The sequence below is a fragment of the Myodes glareolus genome, chromosome 4 (genome assembly GCF_982192425.1).
Source record: "Myodes glareolus chromosome 4, mMyoGla1.1, whole genome shotgun sequence".
Classification (NCBI taxonomy): Eukaryota; Metazoa; Chordata; class Mammalia; order Rodentia; family Cricetidae; genus Myodes; species Myodes glareolus.
The window spans coordinates 85,769,632-85,791,753 of record NC_142029.1 but is presented as its reverse complement, the minus strand read 5'-3'; the positions used below and the strand labels follow the sequence as shown (position 1 = coordinate 85,791,753).

The 22,122-nt window shown below is 55.2% G+C and overlaps 1 protein-coding gene across 1 annotated transcript in view; it reads right to left on the bottom strand.

Annotated features, from left to right (window-relative positions):
• Positions 1-254: 254 nt before the first annotated feature.
• Positions 255-22,122, bottom strand: part of Cspg4 (chondroitin sulfate proteoglycan 4) — a 35,991-nt gene continuing 14,123 nt past the window's right edge. Inside the window, exons 2-10 of the mRNA XM_048417308.3 lie at positions 16,579-16,742; positions 11,512-15,051; positions 9,837-10,319; positions 9,409-9,585; positions 7,514-7,712; positions 7,265-7,399; positions 6,995-7,161; positions 3,421-3,604; positions 255-3,121 (exon numbers count right to left, since the gene is read on the bottom strand). Coding sequence (XP_048273265.3) covers positions 1,287-3,121; positions 3,421-3,604; positions 6,995-7,161; positions 7,265-7,399; positions 7,514-7,712; positions 9,409-9,585; positions 9,837-10,319; positions 11,512-15,051; positions 16,579-16,742 — 6,884 coding nt within the window. The 3' untranslated portion in view covers positions 255-1,286. The remainder of the gene's footprint in view (positions 3,122-3,420; positions 3,605-6,994; positions 7,162-7,264; positions 7,400-7,513; positions 7,713-9,408; positions 9,586-9,836; positions 10,320-11,511; positions 15,052-16,578; positions 16,743-22,122) is intronic.

Below are 22,122 nucleotides of genomic sequence, written 5' to 3'. Positions count from 1 at the left end.
GTCTGCATCGCTTCCTCTCTTTTGGCGAAGTACCTTGATCATCCTGGTGAAGGATGGAGATACTGAAAGATCACACAGAAGTCTGCATGCCCAGATCTTCCCTTTATGCACCGTGCCCCAAGTTTTGACATCCTCAAGCTCCCCCGCCCCCACCCCCGCCACTTCTCTCACTCTTGCTGTTGCACCCAAAAAGGAAGGGAGGTAAGGAAGGATGGGGCTGTGGAGGCCAAGACCCAGGCTAAGAAGTCTAGGACTGGGAGCATTTCTTTTTATTTTTTTTCCCTGAAGTTCCCTGTAGAGTAAGGGCTTTGGTCCCATCTCAACAAACAGCCCATCTGCCTGTACAGGTAAGAGTGAGGTCTTTGGGAAGACTCCAGGAGGTGGAAATTCAAGAGCTTGCCCAGATTTGTCCATGCCCACCCCCACGAAGCTAGGCCACATGGCCTGCCCCAGGGGAGTGAGGCTGCCGTGGATAAGAGCCCAGTGCACAAAGACAAACAATGCACAGCTGCCCGGAGCCTCTGGAGCACCGTTTATCAAGGCTCCATGGAGTCAAGTGCCCCAGTTTGTCTGCTCCCTAGTCTTGAGGGGAGCATGGCCACCAGAGTGGCCTGCAACATTCCCAGTCCAGGCATTGAAGGTTGCTCACCAATGCTTCAGTGCCGTCCCACAGGGTCCTGTGGATAAACGGCTTCAGACACTTCTCCATCCCATACACTCCAGGGCTCGGGCTCCATCAGGCCTGGCTAGCCCAGTGCCATGTTAAATAGCTTTCTTGCCTTAAATTAACCAGCCCCAGAGCAACCCACCCACTTTGCACCTTGAATATATTAATCTATTGACTAACATTCCTCCCTATTCAGCTTCAGGAAAATGCCAGGGAGGGAGAGTTTGTACTTCAGAGACAACAAATGGCCAGAGCTGGGGTGGACAACCCAGGGTGCTCTCGTCTCCTGACCTTCTAGGCAGCCTGGGTCAGGTATGACTTATCAAAGGTCACAGACCCAGGACCCAGAGTTGTGATCTATCTAGGCTGCTCACGTGTTTTCCACAGTGAGCTGACTTCAGCTGCCTCTCACCTTGGCCCCTGCAGTTCTCCAGGTCTAAGTGAGCTGAGGAAGGTTCCAGCTCTTGACTCCACCCACTCCAGGATCTCCAGACTGTCTCCCAGTCCCCTCTACCCCTGGCATCTCAAGGTCTTTTTAGCCCTGGAGATCCTCAGGCCAGTCCAGGGTACAGAAGCAGTGAGCCTGGACGGTGGGCAGCATCTGGGCACAGGCCAGGTCTCACACCCAGTACTGGCCATTCCTGAGAGCAGGATTGGGTGTCCGGCAAAACTGCAGTAGCTCTGGGTCAGGCTGGCCTCCCGGCGGGGGCCCCTGACCAGGCACAGCGGTGAGTGGAATGGCTTGGCCCGGCTCTACCTTGCGAAAGGTCTCTGTGTCACCGGCGAGGCCATTGCGGGGTTTGGCGGTCAGCACCTGGACATCATGCTTGCCTGTCTTGTTGCGTTTGCGGAGGTAGAAGAGCAGGGGCAAGATGAGGGCCAGGAGCAGGAGGACCAGGCACACAGGGATGATGACGCTGAACATGTTGGCCTCTAGGAAGCCCAGGAAACCACTCCTGGCCACAGTGGGCACGGGGCTGGATGCTGCTGGGCCTGGCTGGCCAGTGGGGATATTTCTTCCTGCTTTCTCTGTTTCTGTCCGAGGAGCATTGGGAACACTGAGCAGGGCCACACTGTAGGCCTTGGCTGCATGGTAAGGTTCGGTGGCAAAGTCCAACAAGGTCACCGCGGGTGGGACACCCCTTGCCCACAGCTCCAAAGTAAGACTGTCACTCGTTGGGCCCGTGGATCTACCCTCTGGCCTGCCCACTTCTAGGCCCAGTCTTCCCTCTTCCAGGTCCTGCTGAGTGAAATGTTCCACAAGCCGTTTGCTCCTAGGTTCGGTGCGGGCTTGGGACACACGAACCACACGGCCATATCGGGGTCCGGCCAGGAGCCGGAAGTGGGGCATACTGCCTGTGCGGTTGGCCAGCTCACTGGCATCTAGCACAGTGGGGTCTAGGCGCAGGGTGGTACCCTGAGGCCATGGTCCACCTGCCCACACATGCAGCAGAGCCTGCACTGTGACATTCACGGTGGCTGATGCATTTACACCCCTAGCCAGAGCCAGGACTTTGAAGTGATCCTGAGAGGAGGAGAAGTTGGTGAAGGCAAAGACCACTTCCCCCTGGTCTACTTGCATCTGGCTGAAGGCAGAGACAGGCTGCCCACCCACTAGTAGCTGCCCATACAGGGGCCCCTGAGTGAGGCGATATGCTACATCTGGCTCCTCGCGATCTGAAATCACCTGGAGCTGCTGTCGGCTCAGTGAGGAGCGCCCTAAAGCTTGGGGCACCTCCAGCGGTGCTCGCAGCTGCACCTCAATAGTGGACGGCAAGACGTCCACAGCCAGGGACATGGGTATTGGGGGGCTGGCTCCATCAGACATGCTCAGCTGGAAAACGCCGGTCACACTGCTCCCATTTGCCACAAAGGCCAGCCGCCCTGCATCCACGTCAGCCTGTGTGAAATGGGTCACGGGCCCAGCGTTGTCCCCAGCCAGGCTCAGGAAGCCATTGTGGGGTGCCCGCTGTACTTCATACTCAATCTCCCCTGGAGCCGAGTCTGGGTCTACTACACTCAGCTGGGCTCTAGAAACAGGGGCTCGTGAGCCCCTGGTGACCCGGAGCGGAATGGAGGCCTGTGGCTGAGGGGGCCGCTCATTCACATCCCGCACCGTGATGGCAAAGGCCTCAGAGGTTTGGGGTCCTGCCACAGAAGCTCCTGTTGGCCCCTGGAGATGGGCGCGGAAGCGGAAGCCATCCTGCTGGGTGCCCCCACCACCATGGGCGTATACCAGCTGTCCTGCAGCCAGTTCAGATTGCAGGAAGTGGGGCCTCCTGGCGTGGAGTGGCTCCTCAGACACCAACAGCTGGCCCCGGGTGGGGAACTGTGTGACCTGGAAGAGCACATCATGCCGGGTGCGCTGAGATGCCGGGACACTGGCTAGGAGGTTGGAGGCATCGAGGGAAGCCACGGTGATCTTGGCCCGCTGGCCCTCAGGGACCCAGAGACCTAGGGGTGAGACATAGGCTATGAAGGTCCAGTCCACTGGAGGAAGAGTCATGAACTCCCAGAAAGGAGACCCCAGAGCAAGTCTGTGCATTTCCTTTAGACCAGTAGCTCCAGGATGGGGCTCATGGCCCTGGGAAAACAAGAACTGTGCCTTCCACTGATGTCAGTGTTCCCCACACACTATCCCCATACCTTCTGAGGGCCTGGGACTAAGACAGAAGCTGCTAGCCAGGCCTCTAGCCCTCTGTTTGAGGCACTTTTCTGCATCCTCAACCTTACCATCCCATCATGCTATTCACCTTTGTTTCTCCAGAGGCGGCTGGGGCGCTGGGGACAGGCAGCATCGAAAGACACAACCACAGCAAGGGTGGCAGCCACATCCCTGGCAGGTGGTGAGGACAGCAGGAGACCAATGGTGTCATGGGCTTCCCAGAAGGGCTCAGGAGACATTTCATGCTCGTACAGAATGTTCCCAGCATTCACCTGGATGAGACGTTATAATTGGGTATGGCAGGTAGACTCACGCTCTAGTACCTGAAAGCTTCTTATCGGGCGGGCAGGACACTAGCACTCTCATGGCCCCAGTGTTCTTCTGGCTGGACCTAGGTCTCTCTGTGTAGCCTGCTGTCTACCTCATTGCTTCAAGGGGTCACCAATAGGCAATTATGTGGCAGAGAAGAGCTGGGCTTTGGAGCCAGAAGCCTAAGTTTCGGCCCCAGCTCTAGCTGGGGAAATTGGTCATTTATTCAAGTTTCCATTTGAATTTCACGGGGTCTTTCTGCCTTTGTATTGGCTCCCATCCTCCTTGCTTCCCACATTCTGTTCTCTCTTCTATTATGTCAGCTTTCCCCCAAATAGATGATCTTTGTTTCTTGCTATGCAACCGAGTTATTTTTTTTCTTTCATCTTAAAGAAAACTACTTTGGAATTGACTTTTCCTTGCCTTGAGTGAGGGTTTCATGCATCCTAGTCTGTCCGGGAGCTTGTTAAAATGCCACTTTTATGTGGTGGCTGATGACTGAACCCAGGGCTTCATGTGTTCTAGGCAGGCACTCTTCTGACTGAGCTACGCTCCCGCACCTCAGTTCACAATTTCCACGGCATTTGCTCCCCCCTTTTCATTGTTTCCTCTGCAGCGAAATTCTTCAAGAATAATCTCCATTGTCAACACACATCACTCCATGCGGGATTTTGTTAAAATGATGTCACCAAACCCATTTCATCAAGGGTACTAATGGTTCCTCTGCATAAGATCCAGAGGTCTCAGTGACTGCTGAGCATCACTTGATACGAATGAAGCTTCTGAGTGTGCTGTTCTGCATTGAGGCTCCTCACATCTCACAGACCCGCTGGTCCTGCTCCCCAGTCCTTATGGCATGGTCTCGGGGCCTCAAGCAGCCCTTGTCAGAATCTCCAGCCTACCCTCGCTCTCACCGGTCCCCCAGGCTACAATTTCCCCCTGTGTCTTTTGCTCCACAGAGATGTCTACCAGCTATTCCAAGCTCCCTAGGCCCAGATATGCCCCAGTGGCCTTGCCTCCTAAGACTCCATCACCATGTCAGCAGTTCAGCTGCTGAGTGGCTCAGGGGGAACCCCAGAGACCTCCTTGGCTCCTCTCTGCCTTGCCATCCAGGTCCTGCCTGAGTTATCACACAAACACAAGGTTCCTCTCTTGTGTTCCACCCCAGGCCTCTGCCCGCTGCCTCTGCAGAGTCCTAACACAGAGTGAGTCTTTGAAAATATACACTTAGTCCACTCTGATTTTCTTTTGGACCAGAGTCTCTCTATGTTACTCAGGCTGGCCTTGACCTCCCAGGTTCAAGTGACCCCCTGCCCCAGGCTCCTAAGTAGCTGGTACATGCCACGGTGCCAGGCTCAGTATTGACACTCACTCTTGCTCAAATGCTTCATCCTCATGCCTTATCTTTGCTTTTCCCCTTTTAGGAGACACAGAAAGGTTTTCCTTTCAGCAACACAAGACATGTGCAATAGTAAAACGGAGACAGAACGGGAGCACTGTGAGTTAAGGGTCTCGGCAGCCCAGGGTACCGCAGTAGGGCTGTGCTGGCTATACTGGGAACAGACTCGTGCTAAGAGAGAGGCTCTTTCCCCATGGTTTGCTACAAGAAGGAACACAGGCCTTTGAAGAATCAGGGTATCAGGTTTGTGTGACATTTCTTAAGGCTCCAATGTTGACAACTAATGTTAAAATATTAAATGTAATGTGTACTCAAATAAAACACATCTGTGGGCCAGATGCATTCCAAAGGATTGATGACTGCCAGTTGAAACCTCTGGCCCAGGTTGATGGTGGACATGTTAGAAATGGAGACACCCCCTCACCCCTCAGCAGTGGCTGTGGAGGTCAGGGTGATGTCTGGCTATCAGGGCTCCTGTAGGAGAATGCCCCGATGAGAAAAGGCAGAAATCGGGCCAGGTATGCAGCAGTCTCCCAAGCTGTGGGAAACTTCTCAGGCAGAGGGAACTTGATGAGTGGTCAGAAGGCTTGGTCTTGGTTTAGCGTCTTACTAGCCTAGTGCACTGCATAGTCACCTGACCTCCAAACGAACATCCTTTTCTGCAAGTTGAGGCTACCTGAGCCCTGCCCCGCGTACCCAGAGTCTTGAAGGGCAGTGGGACTGTCAGGCCTGCTGCCTGCCCTCTTCCAGTGGAGGAGGGTGCTTATGCCACGTAGTCTCTTTCCAGCCTTCTCGGGTGGCACTGCCAGTCTGGCCCCCTGGTGGCCATTCGGTCTGGTCCTTCATGTTGCTGGAGTGGTGGTGTGTGTGTGTGTGGGGGGGGGAGCGAGGCGGGAGGGCACAGACTGCTGGGTGGGGGAGGGGCACGCAAGGCCTTGTCCTAGTCTCCCCTCCTTCTTGGTCTCTGGTGACAAGACTCCCAGTGCCTGGGGCACACAGCTGTCCTAGCCACTGGTTGATTTCACTGTGGGAGAGGCCAGCGCCCAGGAGAAGAGAGAACTCAGGCCTAGCAAATGATGCGACAGACCTGAGAAATCTTACTTCACGGTAGCTAACCCATCTTCCTCCTCTGAGCTATCTGCTAGCCTCTCCATCCAGTTACTTCTCAGGGGGAGCACACCCCCCGAAGGAGTGGAAAGGAACTTTAGGACCCAGGAGGCCTCTGAGTACTGGAAAGAGTCCTAGGGGTGGGTCCTGCCATTTTTGAGGGCCAGGGTAAGCCCCTCTGGAAAGTTCTTGGAGCAGCTTCACAATGCTACAGAGGAGTGGCCAGGCCAGCTGTGTCTTCTTGAAGTCTGCTCATAATCGGGATCACGCCCTAGTTTCATGTGCCCACATGGGCTCTAGGTGGGTGCCCCAAGTGTGTTGCTTGCCTGTCCTCTACCATGGCCCGGAAGAGCTGCTCACAGTCCCTTAGATCCTGGTAAGTGCTGGCTGCTGGCTCCCGCTGGTTTGCACAGACAGCTCCGACACCTCAGCACCCCAGTCAGCCTCTACTTGAGGTTGGGAATTATAATTTTGATTGGTGGCCCTGGTATGGGCTAGGAACGCTGTTCCAAAGGGTGGATAACAGTGTCCCTCAACCTGGCCCACTCTGCCTGAGACTCATCTGCCCCCAGCTTGCTCTGTTCCTCTCTGGCACCTGCCCTGAGCCCCAAGCTCAACTTTATTCTAAACTCTGTCCCACTGAAGCAAACTCGGCTCAGCACCAGCTGCTGGGGTGCCACTGCTCCTCCTTACTCTGACCTTTTTTAAGTGGCTAGGATCCAGCTGCAGCTTCCTTCTGGAGGCCCTGAACTAGGGAGGGCTCCAGAAAAGCTCAGATGCCAGGGATGTGTGTGCTCTGTCTGGCAGCTACCTGAGGTAAGTTTGGGGTCTGTGTCTTGGCCCTTACCTCAGCCTGGGTGAAGTTCACCAAGGCCTCCTCTGCACTGCCTTGTTGGGCATGGAACAGTCGGCCAAGCTGAGGGCCTCTGACCACCCGGTAGAGCAGGTGCCGGGAGTCAGTGTCCGTGCTGGAGCTGGCTCTCAGGTTCTGGCTGCTGAGGGGCTGCACAGACTCTGGAAAGCACAAAGAGGTCTGTCAGTTTTGGTTAGGCGCCACGGCCAGGGACCTGTTGTACCACCCCCAATTCCACCCCAGCTACTCAGCATGTAGCCCTACCTGGACAGACAGTTAACTTCCGGCTGCCCTCCAAGGAGAGAAGCACTTGCTTCTGGGCCACCACTCGGAAGAAATGTCCAGGCGAAGTGTGTGCGCCATCAGAGAGGTCGAAGTGGAAGCCGCCTTCCAGGGCTCCTGAGCACAAGGGGTGGATCTGGATCCTGCTGGCCCGACAGAGCTCCCTTCCCTTAAGGTACCTCCCAGGGGGTGGGGAGGGGATAGGGGCTGAAGACCCTGCTCAGCACCCACCTCTGTGTGAGAACAGCACAAGTCCACTGTCCAGCTGGGCCTGTGTGAAATGGCGGACCTCTGTGTCTGGAGCCGCCCTCAGCGCTATCCGACCATTGCTGGGTTGCTGGATGGTGTAGACCAGATCTTCCGGCCCCGAGTCATTGTCTGTGCCCCTGAGGGCCTCAGGAGGGATGGGCACAGTGGCCCCCTCCCAGATCTGGGGACACAGGCATATGAAAGTTCTTTTCTCATCGTCCCCCCACTTTCTGGCCCTGGGACTGACACCAGAGGTTCTACCCTGCGTTACTCAGCTGTCAGTCATTCTGAGCTCTACCACATCCCATTCTCCTCCTCTGTCACCTCGGCCCTGGTTCCTTCTTCTCCACCTGTCCTAGTCTTAATTGTACCTCAAAGCCAGCCGACAGCCTCCTGCTTAGAAATGCTCCTGTGTGACCCTTACTGAGTTCTTACTCAGTAAGATCCCCCAGAGATCCCCATCCCTGACCAAAGGTGGGCACGGACCTCTCTTTGCTCCTACCGTGGCATGCACCATCTGGTAGGGGTGGGCACGGGCAGAGGTAGTGAGGTTGGCCAGCGCAGGATACATAGAAATAGGCTTTCCTACCAGCTGAATGCTGGGCGGGGGAAGTTGAAGAGCAGAGAGGAGAGCTGAGAATTTCCCAAAAAGTCAGGAACCAGAATGCAGGGGAGGCCCTGGAGGTTACCCAGGGCAAGATTCTCTTCCTGGGCATGTGGCACAGGGCTGGTCACTGGTGCCATTCTGGGTAGGGGTCCTCATCAGAAAACAACCTTCTAGCATCCACGAGCTCCTCCCTCATCGAGTTCCAGGAAGAGAAAGTTTCACTGGAGGGCTCTAGGGAGCTAACATGGGTGGATATTGCCATCTGGTGGCCAATTTGCCACACAGCATTTCCAATCTGTGGTCCTAGGCAATCCTTAGTTATCGAAACCAAGTTCTGCTTCTCCAATTTAACCACTTCCCACAGGCAACATTATACCACCTCTCCACAGAGAGCCACAAAAGATTCAGAGCCCAGGTCAGAGGCAGCCAAAGTTGCCCTTCTACAGCTTCCCAAAGCTCCTCCTGGTGGCGGTCTATCCCTAGAACAGTAGTTCTCAACCTTCATAATGTTGTGCTACTTTAACATGGCTCCTCATGCTGTGGTGACCTCCCACCCCACTGCAAAATTATCTTCACTGATCCTCCATAATGGTAATTTTCATATAGTTAGGAATCATAATCTAAATATCTATGTTTTCTGATGGTCTTCGGTGACCCCTGTGAAAGGGTCATTCAGCCCCAAGGGGTCGTGACCCACAGGTTGAGAACCACTGCTCTAGATGCTGTCATCCAAACCTTAGTCCAACCTCTGATGTCCTAAGTAGGCCTGTCAAGCTGTATCCTTCTTATACCATGTGATCATGGAGTGCTGTCCTTGTCTGGACCCCAGCTCCCATTGCTACAGAACAGGGGTGCCACAGCCTGGAAGGGACAGAAACTTGGGGAGTCTAGCTGTGGTCTTTATTTGATGTGGTGCTTGAGCTCCCCACCCGCAGCTACGGGGCTTGTAGGAAATTCTGTCAGGTGTTTTGGGCTTGGGGCATGAGGGAAGCCTTCTGCTACAGGCAAGTCCAGGGAACAGCGAGGCCAAGCATGACCTTTAGAAAGCAAGGTACTTGCTGGTATTTCCAAGTACCAGGAACAAAACCTCACAGCGGCGCTGATTTCAGTGCCCTCTCACGTCTCTCTGCCTGGTAATCGGGTATGTGGCAGCAAACCCTTTAAGAGGATGAAACTGAGGAGGACAGCATCCCCCGAGCAAAGGGGAGAATTAGGGAACCCTAGTCTCTTTCTAGAAGCGGAGATGGGGTGGTCCCAGGGGTGAACTCACCTGCAGGCCTGTGTTTGTGCTGAGGACAGGTGGTTGATCATTAACAGGCAGGATGGTGATGGTGAAGGCCATGGGCTGGCTCTGGCGATCCATCTCTGAGGCATTAGCCACCAAGACAAAGCTGTCTGTCAGTGTCTCACTTCCATCATGCACATAGCGGATCAGCTGCTCTTCCACCTACAAGCAGACCCAGGGCTGGTTGTCAGACTTCAGCTAGCCTAAGACTTACCAGGGATCTTGGGACCAGCACCCTGAATGTTCTGTTATTAGGTACAGGAGAAGACAGATCCCTTTAGATTCCATTTCCATAGGTGAGAAGTCAGGGGGCAATGGTTTCCAGCTCCCAGAGAAAGACATGAAATAAAGCATAAAATAGTACCAGCAACTAGAGCTGGGCTGCGGCCCTGGGGTCTCTGGAACAGACATACCTCTCTCCAGGAGAAGGTACTGAGGCTCCCATCTCGAGGTTGGTCCTCCTTCTGTAGGGCCCCGTGCTGGGGTGGTTCTAGCACCTGGAGGAGGAGGCCTGGCAGTGTGGGGAAGTAAGGCCCGGTGATTTGGAGCAGTGGAGGGGCCAGGGTACGGGTGCCACCTTCAGGAACGCTGAAGTTTTGCCCGTCCAGGGGGATGGCTGTGGGCAGCACCTCCAGTTCCACAAAGATGCCCTCAAGAGGGTCACCCAGGCCCGAGGTCACATCCAGGGAGAAGGAATCACTCCAGGCTCCAGGACGAGAGTGCAGGTAGAGGACCCTGCCTAAGTTCACTGCCTCCTGGGAGAAGCTCTGCACAGGGTCCAGGCTGGGCGGCTCGTCCGCTGAAGCACCGTGGGACACCATCACCAGGTAGCCGGCGCTCGGGGGGCTCCTCAGCGAGAACATGATATCCGCGGGCTGCACTGCCTCCTGGGCTACCTGGTCAACAGAGACCATGGGGACACACGGGGTCACAGGCTGTTGTGGACACACGCACGCACGCACACACACACACACACACACACACACACACACACACACACACACTCTGATTCCTCTGCTGGGGCTCTGCTCAAGCATTACTTAGATCTGTTAGGTGGTTTCTCTAGGACTTTCAGCCCCCAATCCTGTTATGGTTGCCACTGTGTACCACTAGAGGGCACCTCCACCATTCCTAGAAGCACAGGCTCCCACACTACAGGTTTTAAGCAGTTTGCTGAGCTAGGTCCAGTCCAAAGGCGCCTGAGTACTCCCTCAAAGCCTGATCTAGCTACAAAACAAACAAACAAACAAACAAACAACAAGTCTAAGTGCCACCCTCAGATTTACACGTCTGACTCTATGCCCTTGCAGAGTCCAGTCCTTTTGCTGGAAATGCTATCCCTAGTTTTGGTTGTCTGTATTATGTGCTCCCCCAAACCCTGCCATTCTTTTGAGCCTTTGCTGGCCTGGAACTTACTAAATAGACCAGGTTGGCATTGAACTCACAGGGATCTACCTGCCTTTGCCTCCCAAGTGCTAGGATTAAAGGTGTGTGTCACCACAGTTAGGGCTCATACGCTACCTCCTCCAATGTGTGTACTTCCTGACATGTATAGTCATGATCTTTCTCAAAGTTCCAACTCTCAGAACCAGAAGGGTGTCAAGATTTGAAAGGATCTGGTCTGAGTTGCACAGCAAGGCCGTGAGCCTGCTGGTCAGTGTCATATTATGAACTCCCTGAGTAATGAAGCACTGCATAGACCCTCACGGTCCCGGTATGGGGTCTGGGAACAGAGCTGAAGACCTGGGGATCTGAGCCGCAGTACTCCTCAGAACTCATGGCACATGACAACCTCCTAGGGAACTTAATAGAATACATATGCGTGGGTTCTACTTCAGAGATTTTGTGGGTCTCATTGGAGTCTAGATTTTTAATGGCTAGCCATAACAAGGACACGTATGTATGTGACCCCTGGAGGTACATGCAACTTACAGGGAGATGCATGTATAATAGAGTCCCTAGAAGCACATATAGGTGAATGCTGAAGCTATGTAATACTGCTAAGCCCTGAGTCGCCATAGTGACATCCCCTTCATGGAAGTGGCCCTCTGCTCGGCCCGTGGCCATCCTCACCTCCTTGTTTCTTACCTCTAGCTGGTCCCTTCTGATCTCAGCTGCTTCTCCCTGGAAGACATAGATCTTTTTGTGCTGGACCAGCTGTAGTGGGGCCAGGGGGCCCTCCAGGGCAATGGTCACTTGTAGGATGGTGTCAGTGTGCACTGGCCCTGCTGCTACAGAGAGGGCCAGGGAGTCGTGGGGGTTGAGGCTGCCATTGTGACTGTAGAGAATGGCTCCATCCAGCAGGTCCCGTTGGGTGAAGGAGGTGATTGATTGGCCATCCCGGAGCAGCTGTCCCCAGTGAGGGCCAGCTGTTACATGGTAGTGGACTTCATTTCCACTTCGAATGTCCAGGTTGGTGTCCAGGTGGAGCACAGCTGTGTCGATGGTGCCCTGGCCTCCTTGAGGAACCACAAGACTAGAACTGTTGGCTACGTGAAGATAGGGCTCTGAGGCCTGCACCTCCAGCATGGCAGTGGCTTGGTGTTGCCCATCAGACACCTGCAGCTGGAGCCAGCCGTGGTCAGCCCCCGAATGCACGAACAAGACTTGCTTCTTCCTGAGATCCTCCTGCGTGAAGCGGTAGATGGGCCGTGTGGGTTCCTCCATAGCCACGATGCTGCCAAAGAGGAGGTCCTTGCGGGTCAGCACCAGCTGAGCATCGGTGAAACCCGAGTCCGCGTCACTGAAAGCCACGTCGTCTGTGGTCAGCAGCCGCTGTCCACCCCGGGCCACATGGAAGACACGGCTGACGGTCTGCACGGGGGCGTGGTCATTCACAGGCTGGATGGCCACTCGGAAGACACCGCGCACCTCCTCCCAGGCCATGTCACCACTGCCCTCACCCTGGCGTGTGGCCACAAAGGGGATATCATCCTCTGTGGTCTCAGAGTCATCGTGCTGGTAGACCAGCCGGCCATGCAGCAGGTCCTCATTAGTGAAGGATGTCACTGGGGTGGCCTTATCCTTTGGTTCCTTCCAAGCCAGCCTGCCATGGTGGGGCTGCTCCATGACCTCATAGAGATAGCTGGCACTGTTGAGACTCTTGACAAAGAGGTGGTTAGCGGACAGGACTCCCTCCCCTCCCTCGGGTACCATGAGGAGGACGTTAGTGAGGACAGGAGCATTTGGGTCACCACCAATGTGGATGGGGAAAGTATAGAGTGGGGAGAAATGCGGTGGGGATGTCACACGGAAACGGAAAGAGTCATCAGCTGCCTCAGAGGTCCGCATGGTGGCCCTGTAGGTCACGCGACCGGCCTGCAGGTCACTCTGGCTAAAGCTCTGGCCATCTGATAGCCTTGTACCCTGGAGCTGCAGGTTGCCTTTCCGGGGGGCCTGAACCAACTCATAGCGGAAGGTGTGAGGATACGGACCTGCCTCCCCCTCCAGGGAAGCCTCAAGGTGGGCTAGGGTGAGAGTCTCCTGATGAGGGTTCTGGGTATGCAGAGGTTCAAGCCGCAGCATCCATATCGTAGCTCTCTGGATGGTCACGGGGAAAGACAGGTTGCTCAGGGTCTCCTGGCCCACCTGTACCTCCAAGGTCAGCTCCTCCACGATGTCTTGGGTGTGGTGTTGTGGATCAGTGCTCAGGTACCTCACTCGGCCTTGTTCCACATCGCGCTGGTGGAACGCCAGTGTGTCCCACCACTCTGTGCCCTCCACCCCTCCTGCCCCCTGCTTCTGCAGCTCCCCGAACTGCAGGGTGCCAGTGACTCGGAACAGCACGCTCACATCCTGTCCCACTGCATTTGTTTCTACTGACAGATTGGCAGGCAAGATGGTTGCAGCGGAGCCCTGGGCTAGGTGCAGCCCCGTGTTGTGGAGGATCTGTATGGCCGGCCGGACAGCCACTACCTTCAGTGTAGCTGGAGCGCTGGCCTGCATCCCATCACTGAGTCGGAACGTCAGGTCCTGGGCAGGCCCGCCCCGGTGGACATAGACTATGTTGCCTGCCTCCAGCTCCCGACAGGAAAACTCAGTTGCTGCCTCTCCAGGCTGGTCCCGGTGTTCCACAGGGACAGCAGTGGAGACACCAAGGAGCTGGATGGTGATACCCTCGCAGGCAGAGTCTGGATCATAGGCTTGGAAAATCTCAGGGCCCAGAGGTTTCTGGGTGTGTTCCAGGATCACCATGAGGCTGCCGTGCGGGAAGATGACGCGGGGTGGGTCGTTGACAGGGTTCACCTGGATGGGTAGAATGTAAATCTGGCCTCTTCGAAGGCAGGAGGGGACGGGGGCTCGAGCGGTCACTGACACCTCCAGCATCAGCTGGTCAGAGGTGTCCTCAGAGCCATCATGAACAAAGCGGACCTTACGGTTCACCACATCCAGCAGGGTGAACATCTTCCGGGTCTGGGCTCCTGGGATGTCGAGCTCCAGCTCGCCATGGCGTGCACTCTGGCTCACGCTGAACAGCACCTGGGACTTGCGAAGCTCTGCCTCTGTCAGATCCAGCGTGGGCTGCACGTGCCTCCACTCAAGCCACGCTGTGCCACCCTCGGCCACCACCAGTGGGCTAATGGTAAGCAGCTGGGTGAAGTTGGCAAAGACAGGAGGCAGTCCTGGCTCGGGGATGCATGGCTCTGGAAGTTCCATGGCTGGCCAGGCTTCCGGTGCCAGGGTGGAGAAAGTTCCATATGGGCCATAGGCCTCTTCCTCGTATTCATCTTCCTCAAGTCTGCAGCCTGCTGCCATGTCACGGGTCAACCAGGCATCCCGGAGGCCCTGCCTTCTGCCATTAATACTAAAATCTTCTATGCAGCCTACCAGGGAGATATTGACAGCCCCTGGTGTCAGGCCTAGACGGCGTTCTTGGAGGTGGTGAGAGGCCTCTGTGTCCAGCCCCCCAAGGAGTAGACTGCCACGTGGTTCCAGGTAGCTGAGGACCCCGCGGTTGAAAGTGCGTGTAGGGTACTGGTCCACAGAGATCTCCAGCCGGTGAGCATCTATGTGTACGCTGACCTCGTGGGGCTGCCCATCGGCGACAGGCACGCTGTTACGAAGCAGCATGGTGCCTTGGCCCATTTCAACCACAGCCCGCAAGTGGCCCTCAAATATGTCCACGTAGATAAAGTTGCCACGTTGGTCCCCTGCTTGGAAGGCCAAGGGGGCTTGCTGACTCCGCGTAGTAAGAGTAAACTCCAGTGTGCCTTCCTTCTGAGTGCTCCAGGCAGAGAAGGTAGCCAGCGAGTGGGGTCCAGAGAAGCCCAGGCCTACGTCGTCACCAGCAGAGAATTCTTCAGCACAACCTTCATGAACATCAGGCGTCAGTGGACGGAGAAGGTTGCGGCCATTGAGAGTGGCTGAGTGGAGGCAGCCCCTCAGGGGTCGGCTGAGTCCCTTCAGGTAAGGCAAGTCAAGGCTTCCAGAGCCCCCCACAAAGAGCCCATAGGTGACCTCCAGGTGGGCTTTTGGGATTGGGGCCGAGGTGTTTAGAATCCCATCAACAGACAGCACAGCCAAGCCGTCGGAGACAGTAAGCACTATGGTGTGGGGGGCAGAATCACTCAACACTATGTCTGTTGGGGTCTGCAGCTTCATCTCCTTTTGGTCCAGGACAAGTCTGACCTGGAGAGAGATAGGGAGATCAGGGGTGGGAATAGGTGATGTTTCTATCTACCCCACAAAAGCACAGTGGGTCTCTCACGCTGAGCCCCCTGCAAAGTGGGACTAGGACAAAGGCTTTCATGACAGCACTCATGCATCTCTCACTGACCAACACGAACAGGGTAGAGTCAAGGTCCCCATGCTACTTTGTGTAATCCTGACCCCAGGGGTTTCCACAAAGCAAGGCTCTCTCCTGAAGCAGCACTATCCACAATCTCATTCTACCTCTCTTGCCTTGGGAGAGCAGTGCCAGAAAACCTAGTCTGGATTCTAGAAAAATTACTTCTGGAGGAGCAATAGGAACTCTGGAATTTCCTGATGAACCCCTTTAGCAAGGAAAAGTAGCTTGGCTCACTGTGCAGGATAAGAACCCAAAGAGATGGTTTGTGGTTTTTTTTTTTTAATTTAATGTATATGTATGTGTATGTGTGTGTGTGTGTGTGTGTGTGTGTGTGTGTGTGAGTGCGTGTGCATATGTGTGGGTGCATGTGCGTGTGCATGTGCGTATGTGTGCACGCATATGGAAATCAGAGGACAACTCTCAGGAGTCAGTTCTCTCCTGTCACTTTGTGGATTCTGGGGTTGCACTTCAACCATCAGGGCTGCACAGATGTGCATCTATCTATTGAGCCACCTCAGCAGCCCAGATGCTGTTTTGAGGATCCAGCAGAGAAGGCTCCCTCCGAGACATGGACCCAGAACCGGAGTGGGTGGTGGCAGAGTACAAGACTGAGTATCTCTGTACGGTGATGGGCACCACTGTGTCTACAGATTCAGGCCCCGGGTGACACCTTGTGGCAGCGAGAAGCCATGGCAGTCCTAGAATGATAGGGTCACAGTCCCCAACCACAATGGGGCATGAAAGCAGATCTGTCCAAGGCCAGGACCCTAAACTCTTCACGGTTAGTAGGAAGATTCAAGAGAGAGCCAAATGACCCCTTGCTAATAATATTGATCTTAAAGCAGGAAACAAGAAACAGGTGGTAATGGCAGTGTTATCATCACAGAATGTACCACCATACCACAGGGGAGCCTAGCGGGAAGCGGAAATCCCAGTGGAGGGACTTGAGTCAGGTGAGTTGCATGGGACACTCCCTGGAAAAGGGACTAGTTCTCTCACACAGAGATGTCAAAGGAGGAGGACTGGTTAGGCACAGGGGAGAGGAAGGCAGGCAAAGAGAAAAGCCGGGGCCATACTGAGAAAGCCTGTCAGTCAGTCAGACACCGTGAAGAGGTGGACAGAGGGAAGCGGTTCAGTGCTCTCAAGTCCAGATCGCCAGCTAGGGGCTAGGAAGGGAAGTGAGCTCAGAGTCAGCAAGTAGGCAGAAGCCCCGTGACAGAACCACTCTTCCTGGGATGTCGTCCACTCAGAGTGGACAGACCAAGATCCCAGGGCAGAGGTGATGTCCCTGAGGTTGCACAGCCAGAAGCAAGGCGTTCTAAGCTAGAGAAGGAACGCCTATCCCTGTCCCCAGGCATGCCCCTCACCTGTAGGCATCCAGAGTAGAGTTGGAGCAGGAGATGATCAGCTTGGCCTGCTGCCAAGAGAAGCAGGGCTTCGGGCTGAGATGTGGAGAACTGGAGCAGGAAGTCCACTCTGGTCAGGGCTGTGGGCACGGGCACCTCCAGGTGGTTTTCCCCAAAGAAGGAGGCTGGCGAGAGAGAGAGAGCGAGCTGTGGTCAAGGCCAGGCTCCTGACAGGAGGAGGCTAGGTACCGCAGAGACGGACAGCTGGGCTGCAGAAGGGACCTCCGTGCTAACATGTCCCATAGCTCTATGTGGCATTGTCTAGGGGCCTTGTTAGGACTCCAGCTGTTTGGGACTCCTTGGGTTCCTGAAGCCACATGTTTCCACCACCTCTGGGCCCTAGAGACTGTCCATCCTGGGACTGGTCTCTCCCTGTCTTGTCTTGATCATCTTTCTTGGTGGGCACAGTCCCCGGGGACAGGGGAATCCCTGGTCACATTCCTTCTCCTAGGGTGGGCTCTTCATACCCCTTGCCATGGTCATGTGCCACGGCCATGTTTTGCCTCTGTGGTTGGCCAGAGCTGGTGCCAGATGGTGGAATGCAGACAGGTAATTTCTTCTCTGGTGCTATTTTCCTAGTGCCTGTGGGGATGGGGTGGGGCGGGGCGGGGCGGGGCAGCTTAGTGCTCGGAGTCTGCCAAGGAGCAAAGGCTCTCAGGCCAGATGGAAAGCACGTGCAGTGTCAGCCTCAGAATGGGCCAGAACTTCCTCCATCACTCTGCGATTGCTTCCTGCTGCGGCACTACCACCAGTCTCTGGTGAATAGTCACATCCGGGCTCTCTGTTTCCACGCTTGCCCAAGGAGCCAGGGAAGACAACGGCGGAGTTTCCCTTCCCTAGGCCAAGCCAGGACTGAATCTGAGCACAAGGGTAGGAGGGACCACGGGTCTACCAGCTGGACCAAAGCAAGCCTCCTCAGGCAGCAGGACAGACAAGGTCTCCCCAGGGTCAGTGACTGCCAGCTAGGCTCCCTTTGGACTACTCTGAGATCTCCCTCCTTCTGGAGGGAGCTCCAGAGGCTTTCCCCTGTCTCCCGCCCACCACCACAGTTTCTGGTCCATTCCTTCATGGTGATTAGAACCTTGACTGCCTGCAGATACCTAGTTGCGTTGGGGAAAGCTTACAGGAGGAGGAAAAGACTCATCCCAGTCAGGCCTCTCTGAGACATCAGTCAGGCTGATGGCTCTGATAGAGGTGATCTGGCATCAGCCACACAAACGCTGGGCTCTGGCCAGCCTGAGCCAGCTGACATCCGCCTGAGAGAGCAGCAGCAGCCACCGCAGGGGCCTGCCCCTGCCTTCTCCACCCCAGGAAGGATGGCCAGGAAAGATAATGCTGTTCTCAGGGCTGAGCTGAAATCTCTCTGCTGGCTCCTGGTGCCTTGGGTTAAAAGGATAGAGTGAGCGCAAAGCCACTTGCCCAGGTGTGGCTGGCTGGCACCTGCACATCTTGGCCCAGCATATCTTGTGCCAGGGAACCTCAAACCAAGGGACTGGTGTTTGTAGGGGGTGCCGTATCTGCTTGAGCGAAGCGCAGCGGGCTAAACCAAGGGCAGCCACAGAACAGAGGGTGGGGCGCACAGCCCCCACCGGATGGAGCCACCATCCCGGTGGGCTGGAGTGGCTTTGGAGCAGCTGCTGAGACTAAGCAGTAAACCTTCAGGGATTTTATGAGCCAGGTGATGCTGCCCACTCCGAGGATATTTATATCCTGCAGAGGCAAACATCACAAAGGAGATCTGGGCTGCTCACCACCCACAAGGAAGAGGGCGCTCTCTCTCTGGTGAGAGCGATCTGGCCAAAACTCCCTTGCTCAGAGGAGTATGTATGTCCACTTCCTAGATCTTAGATGAAGCCAGGGCTCTGGGTCCGGCACCAAGGGACACGACTGGCCCTAACCATTGAACCACTTGCCTCTGCTCTCTTCCCACAGGAGACAGCAGCAGCCCATTTGGCTAAGTGGGAGGGTGGCAGGAAGCAGAGGTACTTTCCAGAGAGCTGGGGTCTGAATAAGCCCATTGAGGGCCTGGGCCCTGCTGTTTCCTGTGTGGAGAGGCGCTCACACTGGCTGCCTTGTGTTGCTCGAGTGTGCAGGCCAGGCAAGCCCCCTTGTCCGAACAGAGGCCTCTGAAGCCAAGCTGGCTGGGGCTTTGGAAACTCTGACAGGACTACCCCTCACCTCCATATACATGTGTTCCTCTGATAGGCTGCATCCAGAATTGCTGTCATCAGGTAGGGGCAGCTGGAGAGGGTCTTCAAATATTAAGAGGGTGAGAGATGAAGAAATCACAAGCTAGAAGTCAATCTCAGAGGACTTCCTGGAGGAGGTGAGGGTGGCATCACCAAGGAAGGGGAATAAATGCCCTCAGAGATTAGGATCAGTGAAAGGCTGGTAGGGATGCACAGATCCTTCTGCAGACAGGGGGATGGGAGTGGCGGCATCTGCTCCCACACCCTCTACTAGTTCTAAGTAACTTACAGGCAGAGAGAGTTAGTGGTTTGGGCTGAGGAGGGGAGGTTATTGTAGTGTGCTGAGGCCAAGCCCTCTGTGTGGGAGGGGTGAATGCCCCAGGCTCTGGGAAATGAACTGGAGAGGCAGGAAGGCTGCTTGCTGCCTGTGTGTGGGCTTAGGTCACAGGTGAGTGTCCAGGGCTACGCAGATGTGCGTGCATGTGCTTGAGTGTGTGGGTGGCTGCCGGGGCGTCTTTGGGGTTTGTCTAAGGCTATGTGTTTGTATATACGCGTCAGGGCCCAGAGCTGCTAAGACAGAGGAGTGATTGTGCCCAGCTCGTCCTGCCTCCCTTGCCTGCCTGCCATTACTTGGACAGGCCTGCTCCCTCAAAGAGGCCATGTGTTCCTAGAGGGCTCCTGCCCCTCCCATCCCAGAGCTCTGCTGAAGGTGGAGAAGTCCTCGTGGCTTCCCACCCTTCCTCTCAAGAACAGGGAGCTGCTGTCTGGGCCCCAGGGTGGGGTGGCTCCATGCTTTTCCTGAGACTCAGGGTCAGGAGACAGAAAGAGCTCATGTCCTGCCACGATGGTCCCTCTCACAGACCGTCAGGGGCAGCCTTGGTCAGTCTTCTAGATAGCCATCCTTTGGCAGGCCCGGGATTGTGCTGGTACCTCCTGGATGCCTGGGGCGACCAAATGTGCCAGTGGGGATTGGTCCCTGTCCCAGGGAGCACTTAGCATTTAGATTTGTCAGGGTAGGGTCACTATGTAGCTGAAGTTCTCCTTGAACTCTGCATCACCTTGGTAGGATTACAGGTGTGCACTACCGTGCTACACCTGAAGTTGCTTCTTGGGATGCTCAACCTTTGGCTGGTCAGTCGGCTCTGGGGACTAAGGGTCCCTATATAGGGAGTCCCTATGTGTTTTAGCTCTCTCTGCCTGACTGGGAGCAAGGTTTTCAGTTCAGATGCTTTCCCTTGTCCTGGGGCACTGATGTAGACCCAGTTCCTCATAGTCCTCCGAACTCTGCAAGCCAACTGTCTTTTCTTCTGTCTGTCTTCTCAATGCCTCTGCCTATGACCCTCAGCCTTGCCGCAGCCCACCCCCGGCCTCTGACCCTCCTGGTCTCTCTTCCCTCACCTTTATCCCTCATGCCCATCTTCCTGTAACTGAGAAGACAACTTCCTGTCCTAGGAAGGACTGGAGAGTCAGACCTCTGGCTACCCATCCTGGGTCCCCCACCTATGCAGAACAAGTTCCACAATATCAAAGATCTCTGTGGCGCAGGCCATATCGGGGACACAGTGGGGAAGCTATGAGACTTGGTCTCAGAAAGGTAAGCTTGAGATCTCCGTTCAGCCACTGTCTGAACCACACCCCAGCATCACCCACAGCACCCACCCCCCCGCAGTGAACCCCTGTGAGCTCCATGCTCACAGTCCCTCACAGCCTAGGGCAGTCAGGCGGGCCTCCACTGCTGGCTTGCGTCATGGGCAACACCAGCATTCCTCATTGTCTGCCGTCGCCTGACTTTATAAGGGAGAAAATGGGAGCCCAGAGCTGTTGGGCAGGATGGCAGTAGGAGTGCCTGCTGCCCAGCTGAGTGCAGGGGGCGGGGGTGAGAGCCCTGGGTATGTGAACATGGGGTGACTCCCAGGGCTGCTGCAAGAGAGGTAGGTGAGAGAGACAGGGACCAAACTTCATCCATCACTCATTTGTTTATATACACGTGCATGTACCCACACAGACACACACACACACAGAGACACACACACACAGAGACACACACACAGAGACACACACACACAGAGACGCATACACACAGACACACACAGAGACACACACACACACAGACACACACAGAGACACATACACACAGACACACACACAGACACACACACACACAGACACACACACAGAGACACACACACACAGACACATACACACAGACACACACACAGAGACACACACACACACAGAGACAGGCAGACAGACACACAGATGCACACAGACACACACACAGAGACACACACACAGAGACACATCCACACAGACACACACACAGATACACACAGAAACAGAAAGACAGACATAGACACACAGAGATGAAGACACAGACACAGACACACACAGGCAGACACACACACACAGGCAGACACACACACACAGAGACAGGCAGATACACACACAGACAGATACATACACAGATACACACACATACAGACAGACAGACACAGAGATACACACAGACACGCACAGAGACAGAAAGACAGACACAGAGACAGACAAACATAGACAGACACGACACACATAGAGACACAGACACCCAGAGGGAGACAGATACACACAGAGACACAGACACACAGAGACACACACACATTCAGACAGACAGGCACACAGATACACACAGACACATACAGAGACAGAAAGACAGACACAGAGACAGACACACACAGACAGACCAGAGACACAGACACACAGAGACAGACAGATACATAGACAAACACACAGACACACACACACACACACAAACAGACTAATGCAGCAATTGGGATGGAAAAGAAGAGCTAGCCTGGGAAAGAGAAAGTCTGCGGAAAACGCTGAAAATGAGACATAGTACCACTCCTCACAAAGACTGAACGCAAGGGACACAGCCTAGAGTTAGGAAAGGAGATGTGGAAGTTAAGGGAGACAGCAAAGTCAGGAGCCTACTGCTCTGGGTTGCAATGAGGGTGCCCAGTGAGTAGGGAAGAAGAGGATCCTGCCTCAGGGAAGCTGGATTTCTCTACTGCAGCCTGTGTGGTTTGCCATCGGGGTAATAGTCCACCCTAGATCCAGGTCTGAGAAGGCAGGTTGAGGTTGGAGTTTTCAAGGGAGTCTAGAGGTCTGTGGGCCAGACTCTTGGGAGGGCTGAGGCAGGGATGAAGGGCTCTCTGTCTACCGGTCATGGGGGTGGGGGACCCACCTGGGGCTGAATGCAGCCTTTGTAAGAGCAATGGGCCAAATGCCCTGCTTGAGCCACCGTGCTCTCTCTGAGGTCACCCAGCCTTCAGGCCAG